General features: G+C 39.9%; 1 protein-coding gene across 1 annotated transcript; it reads left to right on the top strand.

Moving 5' to 3' along the window:
- Window positions 1-3,947: 3,947 nt before the first annotated feature.
- On the top strand, window positions 3,948-5,747 carry LOC149203244 (uncharacterized). Its single transcript, XM_089401807.1, has 2 exons — window positions 3,948-4,661; window positions 5,010-5,747. Exons 1-2 carry the CDS (start codon window positions 3,948-3,950, stop codon window positions 5,745-5,747), a joined length of 1,452 nt encoding a protein of 483 aa, XP_089257933.1.
- Window positions 5,748-12,037: the final 6,290 nt, after the last annotated feature.

The following is a 12,037-nucleotide window of genomic DNA, read 5'->3' as shown; positions in this document are numbered from 1 at the left end:
TTACCTGCTGCACTCGGTCCATTCCCTGGGCACTGTTTTCTCTCCGGTTTTTCCTGCTATCCGAGGTGTCTACCGTTCCAAGAAGCAGCTGGCGTCATGGAGGAACTTGAAGCCATTGATTATTCTGAAGACCCGCTGGAGGGGGTCTCCATCTGGCGCTCCTCTTTCTCCACATCAGAAGGTATGTACAGCTCTGGCCTCACCGAGCATTACCCCTCATATTCCTTGGCGAAACCGTCGCGGTTACATCCTGTGGTCCTCCCGGATGACCCTCCTACCTGGCCATCGCTTTCTACCCCCTCCCAACTCCTCGGCAACCCTTGGTTTCGTTTCCGGCTGTTTGAACCCTAACCCTGGTTTGGACCTCCCGGTGTCTGGAGCATTTACCCGGCCGTTTCTCCCCCCTTCGATTCCCATTGTTTCGGCCGGTATTACCTCTCAAGTCTCCTTCGCCCCCCCGTCCGGCAGCTTCACCGCAGTTCCTCCGCTCGCCGGTTCCCTCCCTGTCACTGTGGGTATCACTTACCCATCCTCGTCTAACCCTAACCCTCCCCCCTGGTTGTATCAACCCCTCCTCCGAACCGGTCTCATAACCAGCCTCCCCCTCTGGGACCAAAGAAGAAGTACAAGTGTTTCAAATCCAAGGCGGACGACATCTTTCTCAGACTAGAGGAGGACATTCAGTGGGGAGAGACTATGGACTTCACTGACAGGGTACTGGTCGAATGCATCGGAGGTCAGAATTACATAGCCGCTCGCTTGAAGACCTGGGCAACGAAGGTATGGGGTCATCATTTGGTGGACATCCCCTTCGTGCAAACTTTCGTGAGGGGATGGTTCGCCTTGAGATTCACTTGTGCCGACCACACCAATTGGGTATTGTCCTCCTATTGGCATTTTGAACACGCCCTGATGCTCCTCAAGCGATGGATGCCCCTCTTTGACCCCGAGACCAAGTAGATTGGCATTGGACCAGTTTGAATTCGACTCTTGGGACTTCCCCTGCAATACTGGTCGGAAGACATCTTTCGGCAAATTGGAAGTGCGGTAGGCTCCTACATGGACTACGACAAATCCTACCAACACACAAGCATGACAGCTTATGCTCAGATTCTCATCAATCTGGACACCAGGGGCGGATTACAGGAATTCATTACTATTCAATGGAGGGACACATCACACAAACAGATCATTGACTATGAAGGTATCCTGTATCGCTGTCGCAGATGCCACAAAGTGGGGCACCTATACAGGGATTGTCCTCTCCTCCAGAAAATCAGGGATAATGCACAGGGCTTGGAGACTGAACATCCCAAAGGAAATCCCTCTCGGAAAAATTCAGAAAAGAGTCAGGAGGAGCGAGTCAAGGATGCAGGGGAGTCCCACGGTACTCCTGATAATGCGGACGCGGTAAAGGGCACCTCAGATACACACCCTCCATCGCCACCTCCAGCAAGCACCGCTCCTGATCAGGAGGACACCTCGACGCCGGGTATGTTACTTTCATCCTCCTCACACATTCCTCCTGTGTCTTGCATATCTGAAGTTATTGCATCTCATCCCATCAATTGCGCATCTTCCCCCCTATCGGCGCTCATGACCTCTGTGGGTTCCCTTAGTACGCAGGGCCTTGCCCCTCCATCCTCCCTTATCTGCTCCCTCCCTCTCCCCGCTCCCGCCTCATCCCCCTGTGTTCCATCCCTATCATCTACCTCCCTCCCTTCCCACTCCATCCCCTCCCCCTCCGTATCTCCCTGGTACTCTCTCCACTCCAGATCGAAGGAAAGAAGCTTCGATGCATTTGGTCTGGACCCTGAGGCTACCCCTGTTACCCATAAGAACTCAAGAGGCCAACCTTCTCGCCTCACAAAAGCCAGACATACCGCGGGTGAAGAAGTTTCCCTCAGGTGACAACAAACCATTTTCAGGGCCCTTAGAGCTAGGAATGGCCCGCAGTTTCACCCAACATGAAGATTCTATCTTTCAATTGCAGAGGGTTTGCTAGCATGCCCAAAAAACTAGCGCTCAGAAGACTGCTCACCTCGTCTCAGTCAGACATTATTTTTTTACAAGAAACTCTCTGTTTAGCTGAACCTCTAATACACACACTTAATTCCTGGTTGCCTAATTGGACCTTCCACGCATTGGATGCGTCTGGGAGATCTGGGGGTTCTGCTATTGGGATAAGCAACAAAGCTATGGAGATCAGGAATATTTGGGGAGGCAGAGGCTTCATAGGATTGGATATTTTTGCCCACTCTATGGAGTTGGAAATTCGCATTTTGAATGTTTATGGTCCTTGCACCGACAGGGCAAACTATTGGAGAACCTTACTGGACTCTGACCTCCTACAGGCAGACAACATCATTCTTGGAGGGGACTTAAATTTTTCGCTGGGCTTCTGCGAATCTTGGGGACACTCGGCCCAGGTAGACTGCTTATCTGATACTATCTCTAACCTACTTGAGGAACATCAGTGGGTGGACATTCCTTCGGCCAGGATTCAGTTTACTTGGACTAATAATCGCAGTGGAGATCACAGTCTGGCCAGAAGACTTGATAGATTTCTCATCAAGGAAGCTCTTCTTAGCAGACTCCCCCGCATTCGTCAATGGGTTGGGACTGGAGGCATCTCATATCATCGACCAATATTCTTGGAAATGGCCGATGTAAATCAGAAGATCAGGAGCCCCTTTAAATTTAATGCCTCTTGGCTAAGAGACCCTTCGTATATACAGTTGGTAACCAACTTTTGGCAGACCAACCCCATCCTGGATGGAGAGGATCATACTGAAGGCTTTATAAGGAAATTATCTGAACTAAAGAGGATCTCTAAAATTTGGGCTCATCAGAAGCATATGAATGATGACAACTCTCTGAGGGAGGCAGAAAGGGCCATTGCGGTGCATGAGGACACATCTAACGGTACCTTCCCTACACCAGAAAGCAAAGAACTCTACACCTCCCACATCATGAAGCGCTCACAAATTCTGAAGGAAAGGGAAGAAAGCTGGAGGCTCAGGAGTAGGGCAATATGGCTCACCGAAGGAGATGATAACACAAAGTTCTTTCATAAATTTTCCAACGGCCGCAAAGCCATCAACACTATTTGGGAATTGCGTGATGAACAAGGACACTCAGTATCATCTCAGAGGGATCTGGCTAGATTAGCTATAGAGCATTTCAGGAGCATATATAAAGCCCCTAGAGCTGTGAACATCTTGGAGATCATGCGGGTGGCTGAACATTTCCCCAGATTTGTACAACAGGAAGACACGGAGGATCTGTTGATGGAAGTATCAATGGAAGAGCTGGAGGCAACCTTAAAATGGTTCAAAAAAGATAAGAGCCCTGGTCCAGATGGGTGGACCATTGAGTTTTACATAGCTTTTTTTGAAATCCTTGGGAATGACCTACTCAAGATTGTGGAGAATTGCAGAAGGAGTGGCAGAATATCTCTGGCCATCAAATCCACATTCATAGCCCTCATACCGAAATCTGACAATCCCGCCTCATTCAACGATTTTCGTCCCATTTCCCTCTGTAATTGTCTGTATAAAATTATTGCAAAGATCATCGCTAATCGCCTGAAGCCTATCCTCTCACGACATATATCATCTGAACAATTTGCTTTCCTACACCACAGACAGATACATGAAGCTATCGCTACAGCGTAGGAACTCCTCCACACCATGCAAATTAAAAAGCAGAAAGGTATGATACTTAAGGTGGACCTATCTAAGGCCTTTGATAGAGAAAATTGGCTCTACATCAGACTACTGCTGACCCACCTAGGATTTCCTTTTGCATATATCAAATGGATAATGAGCTGTATAATAGATGTATCTTGTAGTGTGCTACTTAATGGGGAAGCTACAACTTTCTTCAATTCGGAGAGAGGCCTCAGACAGGGATGTCCACTCTCGCCCTTACTATTCTTACTTATAATGGAAGGATTAAGTAGGACTATTACATCTGCTCGCGATAGAAATCACCTGTCAGGCATCAAAATAGCTGAGAATTTTTTCCTCACTCATCTATTGTTTGTTGACGATATTCTCATTTTTCTAAATGGCAGTATTGGGGATACCATGACCCTCCAGAACATCTTCAATCTATTTCAACAAGCCACAGGGATGGTGATAAATGATAGTAAATCCACGATCACTACGGTTGGCTGCTCTCAACATGAGATCACATACACATCTCAGCGCTTTCCTTTTACCTCTCTGAATCTGGCAGAGGGTATAAAATACCTGGGATTTAGATTAAAGCCTCTCGGATACAGGATAGTGGACTGGACATGGCTTGTTGCGAAAGTGGAAAAGAGACTTCAGATATGGTACCATAAATACCTATCTCGGGCAAGCAGACTGATCCTCATCAAGGCGGTGATTGAAGCAACTCCAGTCTACTGGATGACCCTATCCTGGATACCAAAAGGTATTCTAAACAGATTACAGAGTATATGCTGCAGATTTTTATGGAAGGGTAATCAACCGAGCAAGATTTTTGCCTGGGTCAAATGGGACACTATCGCAAAGACCAAGAGATTGGGAGGATGGGGCATCAAGAGGCTCGATCTTTTTTCCAGAGCCTTGGCAGCTAAACTTGGTTGGCAGCTTATTACCACTAACAGTCTATGGTCCCGAGTTGCACATGTGAAATATATATGGCCAATGAACCTGATGGACTGGTTCAGACAGCAGCATGGAACGAGAAATAACATATCCAATATATGGAAAGTGGTCATCAGTACACTACCTCTCCTGTGAGAAGGCATCACATGGCATATCAAGGAGGGCAATGTTGTTCGAATTGGTTTGGATTCGTGGGTAGGTTGTGGCAATGCTCATAGACTATCTGCAGATTTAATAAGGTATCTACACAGCAAGGGTATCACCCACATCAAGCACATTGGCGACAACAACAACTCCTCTTTTCTTCATCAGGCATGGATATCAGCTCGTGAATTGGACATTCTGGTTCAGTGGTAGCATGAATGGCAGGACTATACAGATGCCCTTACCCAGGCACACATCCGTCTCACTGATGGACCGGATGAGATAATCTGGGCCTTTGCCAAACACGGTGTATACTCCCCGAAACAGGGTTATATAAGGCTAATGGAACCACACAAGCCTCAGAACATTCTTCCAATTTGGAAAATACTCTGGAAGCTCAAGGCAGCCCCCCGCTCTCGCTTACTGATGTGGAACATCCTTTTTGACAAGATTCCTACCGGGACTAATCTGATGAAGAGATCGTTTTATGGCCCTTTCTGGTGCCACCTGTGTCACAGAGATGAAGAAAGCACAGAGCACCTTTTTCTAAACTGCCCCACAGCAAAGGAATTTTGGAACTCCATCATTGCTCACTATCCTACCTTAAAAAACTGGCATGGGCTCAATCTTATGGATGCCTGGAATACATGGTGTCAAAATCACAAAGGAAAAACCACAAATATGCCTCTTCTTGTATGTTGGGCACTATGGATTGCTCGCAACCAGTCTATATTCAACCATAGATCCCCCCATTGGCCTGCCATCTTGCTCCATACCATCGCTGATTTTGACCTGCTTCTAGCCAAAGATTCCAGCACCCCTCCACGCACCATCAGACCTGAAACCATTGACAAATCTAAGCCCTGGGCTTACTTTGATGGCTCTGCACAGGAGGCGGGATGTGGGGTGGGGCCATCCTTCATCTTAATGAAAATCATTGCTTCAAGATCCAAATTAATTTAGGCAGGGGAACCAATAACTTTGTTGAACTATGCACAACAAAACATATTATCCACTTTGCACTGCAAAAACAATGCAGACACCTGCAACTATTCGGCGATTCTAAAATCGTTTGCAACTGGTTGAATGATGCATCTCATTGCAATGCATTTTCATTGAGGCATATATTAGATGAAGCTAAAATATTGATTACATCCTTTGACTCCTTTGTCTGTCAACACATTTACAGGGAACAAAATACAGGGGCAGATCAACTATCCAAAGAGGCAGCGCATAGACAAGGAAATGACTGGTTGATACAGGAAGAGATCGACGGGACCTTCTACCAGCATTACCACAGACCTTTTGATGATCTTACAGATAATGGGCTATAAGGCCCACACCTATTTTAGACTATCTTTGTATTTACTGTACATATTCTACAACTTGGTACTGGTTACAAACTCATTTTTGGATACTTAAAGTTTTAGTGCTCTCTGCGAAGAGCCGGATAGATTTTTGATCATACTTACTACAGTCGCAAACTAGTATAATCATAGTATAGCAGTCAACAGACTCCCTGCGTGGAGACATAATAGTTTTTCTTTTTGGTCAAAAGCTTATGAACTCGTCAGGCATCTCTGCCTCCATATGAATATGCACTTGGCATCTGCAAAATGTAATTTCTTTATATCAATAGAAATTACGACTTTTTCCATGGGAAAAAAAAAAAATATAAATAAATAAAAATTAAAACTAAAAATAAAATAAAATAAAAAACTAAAAATAAAAATAAAAATAAATTATAATCTTGATGAGAGTAACTCTAATTTCTTCAAGTCAATTCCCCATGGCAATATAGCATTTAATTTCTTCAATCTTGGAACATCATTCCAAGGGAAACTACTGGAATTGATTTCCCCTATTCCAATTCCCTTCTTTTTACACCCAATTTCTAGATAGCTAAGAGGCGATGGGGTTTGGAACAAAAAATACATGTAGCTAATTTGATCCCCTACCCCAATTCCCTTATTTTTACACCCTAAGTCTGGACAACAATGGGGTTTGAAAGAAAACATACACATGTGACAATTGCAGAGTTAAACAAAGAATGCACATGGCTAGCTGCAAATGGCTCTCGAAAGATGATGAAGGTCGGTGGCCAACTGTCCCTTAAAATAATTCCTTCAGTGCAATTAAATTAAACTATTATTATTCTCTAGGAAGGACTTGATGGAAATTATATTAAATTATTACTATTCGCTACGAAAGACTTATGGAATTCAATCCTTGAATCGTGTGTTTACCAAAAAGGAATGGGGAATGTTTTGGTGTTTAAAGGAAATGTTGTTGTTTTATAGATTTCGCATGCTTATAGAGTTCACCTTTAAAGGAAATGTAGTCATTTTGAGGTGATAGGCTTAATATTTCATCTCTGCTAGGATCCTTGGTATCTAGCCTTTTCACTTACATTGCTAGTTTCCTTCTAGCAATTTCACTTACATTGTGAGTCATTATAATGTGTTAGAAAATTAGATTTTTGAATTTAATAATTTTCGTGAACCAAAATGCAGATCCCTAGTTAATCACATGTTTGGTGATGTATTCATAAATAGATTTTGTCTCTCAGTGATCCTTATTTTAACTTCTAAGACTTCATTTGTTATTTTGTAGAGTACCTGCATTTAATTCCCTAAATATGCATTTGATTCTCATGAATTTATGATGTTATCTTTCAAGGAAGTTGAAAACATCAGAATCCATTTCCAACCACATGAAGCTCGTGAACAGGTGGCTTATTCCATGCCACCTAAGAAGGTTGATACCTTTAAATCCATGGAGGAGTGGGCAGAAAAATATAGTGATTCATTCAAATCTTGTTGAAAAGTCTTGGCAACCACAAGATTTTTTGCTTGATATATCTTCTGAGGGCTTCATTAACCAACCTATAGAATTGTGGGAGTGGTCTCATGAATTACCAAATGACTATTTAGTCTATCTAGTAGGATACATGATTACAAAGGAAACATTGCCTACTTACCAGACTATGCTTAACACATTTGATGGTGTAATAGATGAGACTAGTGTCGGTCCCACTTCTTTGGAAACATGGACACATATGTGGATAGTTGAGGACGAAAAACATCACGATATTCTTCATAAACATATTTACTTGTGTGGTCGAGTAGACATGAGGCAAATTGAACAAAACATACAGTATCTTATTGGATTTGGAAGGGTATAGTGTCTTATCATTGCAAGCATTTTGTCAAAGTATTTTATTTTTTTCCTATTGGTAGTAAGAAGTTGTGGGATTTCATTCTATTTCTTTGCGGACATATTGCATGTTAGGAGTTTCTACAAAATATTTTAGCTTTTGAATGAGAATTTTATAATTTGATTTTTTTTTGGTTGTTTAGTGTCCAGGCATAGAAAATAGCCCCTATCTTGGATTCATATATACTTCCTTCCTAGAAAGAGAAACATTCATATCACATAACAACACTACAAGATTTCCTAAAGGATCTGGCCACCAAAAATTGGCCCAAATATGTGGAACTATTGTTGCAAACAAGAAACGACATGAGACTACATACACAAAGAATGTTGAAAAGTTGTTTGAGATTGATCCTGGCACCAGAATTATAGATTTTGAAGCTTTGATGCAGAAAAAGGTTATAATGCCTAAACATTTGATGTACGATGGGTAGGATGTTAATTTTTTTTACTAATTTTCTTATGTTGTTTAGAGATTAGGTGTGTACACATCAAGAGACAATGTTGATATCTTGGAATTCTTGGTTGAGGGATGGAATGCGAAGAAAATAGGTGGTATTTTTGGTAAGGGAAGGAAGGCTTACGATTATGTATGCAAGTTGGAACCTCATATCTGAAAAGGTAGATGAGAAATATCAAGAAAGGGAAAAACAAGAACGAACATATGCTTTTAGCTAGATAATCAACAAATAAGTCATGTTGTAGAAACTTTATTATGCTTTAGCTTAGGAAAACTATTGTAGTACATCCTGTAAGATAAATTTCTATGTGTCTGTAAAATTATCATCCTTGTATAGGAAGCTAGAGACCTCAGTGGATTTGTTGTTAATAGCCTTGCTGATTTTTTGGATTGGAAAATTTAATCCGCACACTCCAGGTTGGGGAGGTGTAGAGGAAATTAACTAGGAAGGTTATTTTCTTCGTGTTTTCAATAACTAGTCTTGTCCAAAATGTAAAATTTGTTCTCTAGAGTTATTATATAATACCACAATTTCCTTTTAGGTTGCTTGAATTACTATTTTATGATTACTTTTGCTATCGCTTGCATCGATATGATCGAGGACAAGAATCTTGTGCAGTGAAAATTATGGATGGAGTAGTTGTGGTATTGTAATCTTTGTGAGGGTTGATTATTGGTAGTTTCTTGTTTGTTCTTTAAAGTGTCTGTATGAAGACACAAAAAGTTTTACATATCAGAGAAAACAAATAAATAAATATTATTCTATTACTCTAGCTATATGGGTTAAATGGTTGATGAATGCTTATACTTTAGGATACCAATGTAAGAGTGAGCAAGAAAGAAAATTATGGTGACTGGATAGTTGGAAGTTAACTATGCAGTTAAAAATATCTTTTAGAAATCACCATTTATAAAATTCAAATAACTCAATAAATTTAATTACAACATTTTATTTAACAACAACTATCAAAGGTATTCTCTCAAGGGGATACCAAAAATCATTACGATCTAAAGAAATGTTAATATATTCCTATAAGGAAGCAAAGTTAAGGTGTAAAACCATAAGTTTGGGGAATCACTGAGAATCATGCTTAAATCATTAAAATTTGGGAAGTTTTTCCAATATCCAGTGAAAACACACAAGATCAACACCAATACTAATACTTTATCGAGAGAAAGATATAGTTTGAGAAAAAAATGGATTAAGGGAAAGAACAAAATTCATTGGGATCAAGGATAACTTCATATCATAATATTTTATAATTTATAATTACATTTTTAACTTATATCAAATAATTTAATTTAATATACTAGCCTACATCCATCTAACTCCAGATCTATCATGCACCGAGAGGGATCAAATCCCTCAATGTGCAAACTTTCTTTTTGGAGTGTGGAATTTGAGGAAAGGTTTACACCTCGAGGGATTTTATCCCTCTCGGCGCATGCTAGATCCAAAGTTAGATGGATCTAGATTGGTTCCGGTTCATGGAAACAATGACATATTTTTAGATTAGCATTATTAGGTATATGTTTGAGATCAAATTCATACCTTGAAACTTGCATTATGTTTTCTTTATTTGACCTGACTATATCATTCTCTTCTTTAATTTTTTTCGTTGTTGCTTGCCTTGAATAGTTTGGACGTATGCGCTTGGATGCTTTTAGTGGTTTGTGCGTTTATGTGTTTAGATTAAGATGGTAATGCTTGTGAATGTTATAATTGTTTGTTATATTTCTATGTGTATGTAATTTTTTGTTAGTAATTTGTTGGCGATGAAGAAGGGATATAATCTTGTGAATAGTTTGCAAGAGGATTGATACTGCACATCTATTTCATTTAAGTTTAGGTATCACAAATTTTGACAATTAATAATTCCTAATAGTGTCCATCGAGGTATTACTAAATATATTTTGAACAATAGTTTTAATAATTTACTGCATCAAGATTAATTTTGAAATCATTTTTTTATTTCTAATGTTTGAAATAAGTTATTTCCTTCAAAACAGTTTGATGATTTTTTTTAATCTATATTTTGTTTTGCAAAATTAAAGAAATAATGTAATTTTGATTTTTTTTTTTTAATGAGTAGTCAGATTTACAAAATCTTTACATCATTTGTTAGTTTTTCCATATTTTCATATCAATTATATGAAAAGGATAGTTGAGATTGTAAATTATTCAATTCTTTAACTCAAACTATTGTAGTAAACATAATACCTTGTCTCTCTTGCTCTCCAATATTAATAGGTTGAATTACTATAACACATAAATTAATGCAAATTGTCAATCATTATTTTGTACTTACACTGAAATCAATGTGCATTGTTAATCCAATCACTTTAAGTTAATGTACCATCATACATTGAGTTACATCAAATCAAAATTCATCATCGACATTGAAATCAATGCATCTAATGTAAGGAATAAAATAATAAGGTTAAAAATCAACATCTACACTAAAATAAATGCATCTAGTGAAAGCAATCAAATAATATTAGAAAACAATATTTACATTGAAATCAATGCATCTAGTGCAAGCAATCAAATACGATTAGAAATCAACATCTACACTAAAATCAATGCATCTAGTGCAAGAAATCAAATAGGATTAGAAATCACCATATACATTGAAATCAATGAATCTAGTGCAAGAAATAAAATAGGATTAGAAATCACAATCTACACTGAAATCAATGCATCTAGTGTAAGCAATCAAATAGAATTAGAAATCACTATCGACACCGAAATAAATTCATATAGCGCAAGCAATCAAATAGAATTAGAAATCAACATCTACAGTGAAATTAATGTATCTAATGCAAGTAATCAAACAGAATTACAAAACATCTACACTTAAATCAATGCATCTAGTGCAAGCAATTAAATAGGATTAGAAATCAACATCTACACTAAAATCAATGCATCTAGAGCAAGCAATCAAATATCATTAGAAGTCAACATCTACACTGAAATTAATGCATCTAGTGCAAGCAATAAAACAGGATTAGAAATCACCATATACCGTGAATTCAATGCTTTTAGTGCAAGAAATATTCTTTCGTCTCTCCACCCTCCATCTCTATCTATATCTATATCTCCCTCCATCTCTTCTTATTTATCTCTCTATATCACTCCAAACATACACACTCTCTCTCTCCATATCTTCCTTTTCACTCCCCCCTCTCTCTCACTCCACTTTTCTCTCTGTATGTATTTTTTCTTCCCTCCCTCTCTACCCTTCCAAATCCATCTCTTTGTCTTCCCCCCCCCCCCCCTCCGCCCCCCCCCCTTGTCTTCCCCCCCCCCCTCCGCCCCCCCCCCCTCTCTCTCCAACCCTGCCACTATATCCCTCCCTCTCTCCTTCTCTCTCTCCCCCTCTCTTGTCCCTCTATCTTTGTGTCTGCCTCTCTCTCTCTCACTCCTCTCCTTCTCTCTCTCTTCATTCCTCCTCCCCACTGTCCTTTAGTTTATCTCCTACAATGCAAACAATCAAATAGGATTAGAAATCACCATCTACACTAGAATCAGTATATTTAATGCAATAATTATTCTTCCCTCTCTCCTCCCTCCATC

This window comes from Pinus tabuliformis, chromosome 2_1 (assembly GCF_031772625.1).
Source record: "Pinus tabuliformis cultivar Carrire ecotype Pingquan chromosome 2_1, CPIR1, whole genome shotgun sequence".
Lineage (NCBI taxonomy): Eukaryota > Viridiplantae > Streptophyta > Pinopsida > Pinales > Pinaceae > Pinus > Pinus tabuliformis.
This window is presented reverse-complemented; position numbering and strand designations above follow the sequence as displayed.

Bases quoted from the DNA above. Each gene is read 5' to 3' on its own strand.
- LOC149203244 (XM_089401807.1), top strand. From the start codon at position 3,948: ATGGAAGGATTAAGTAGGACTATTACATCTGCTCGCGATAGAAATCAC. The intron at 4,662-5,009 runs GTGAAATATATA...CATGAATGGCAG, and splicing joins TATGGTCCCGAGTTGCACAT to GACTATACAGATGCCCTTAC.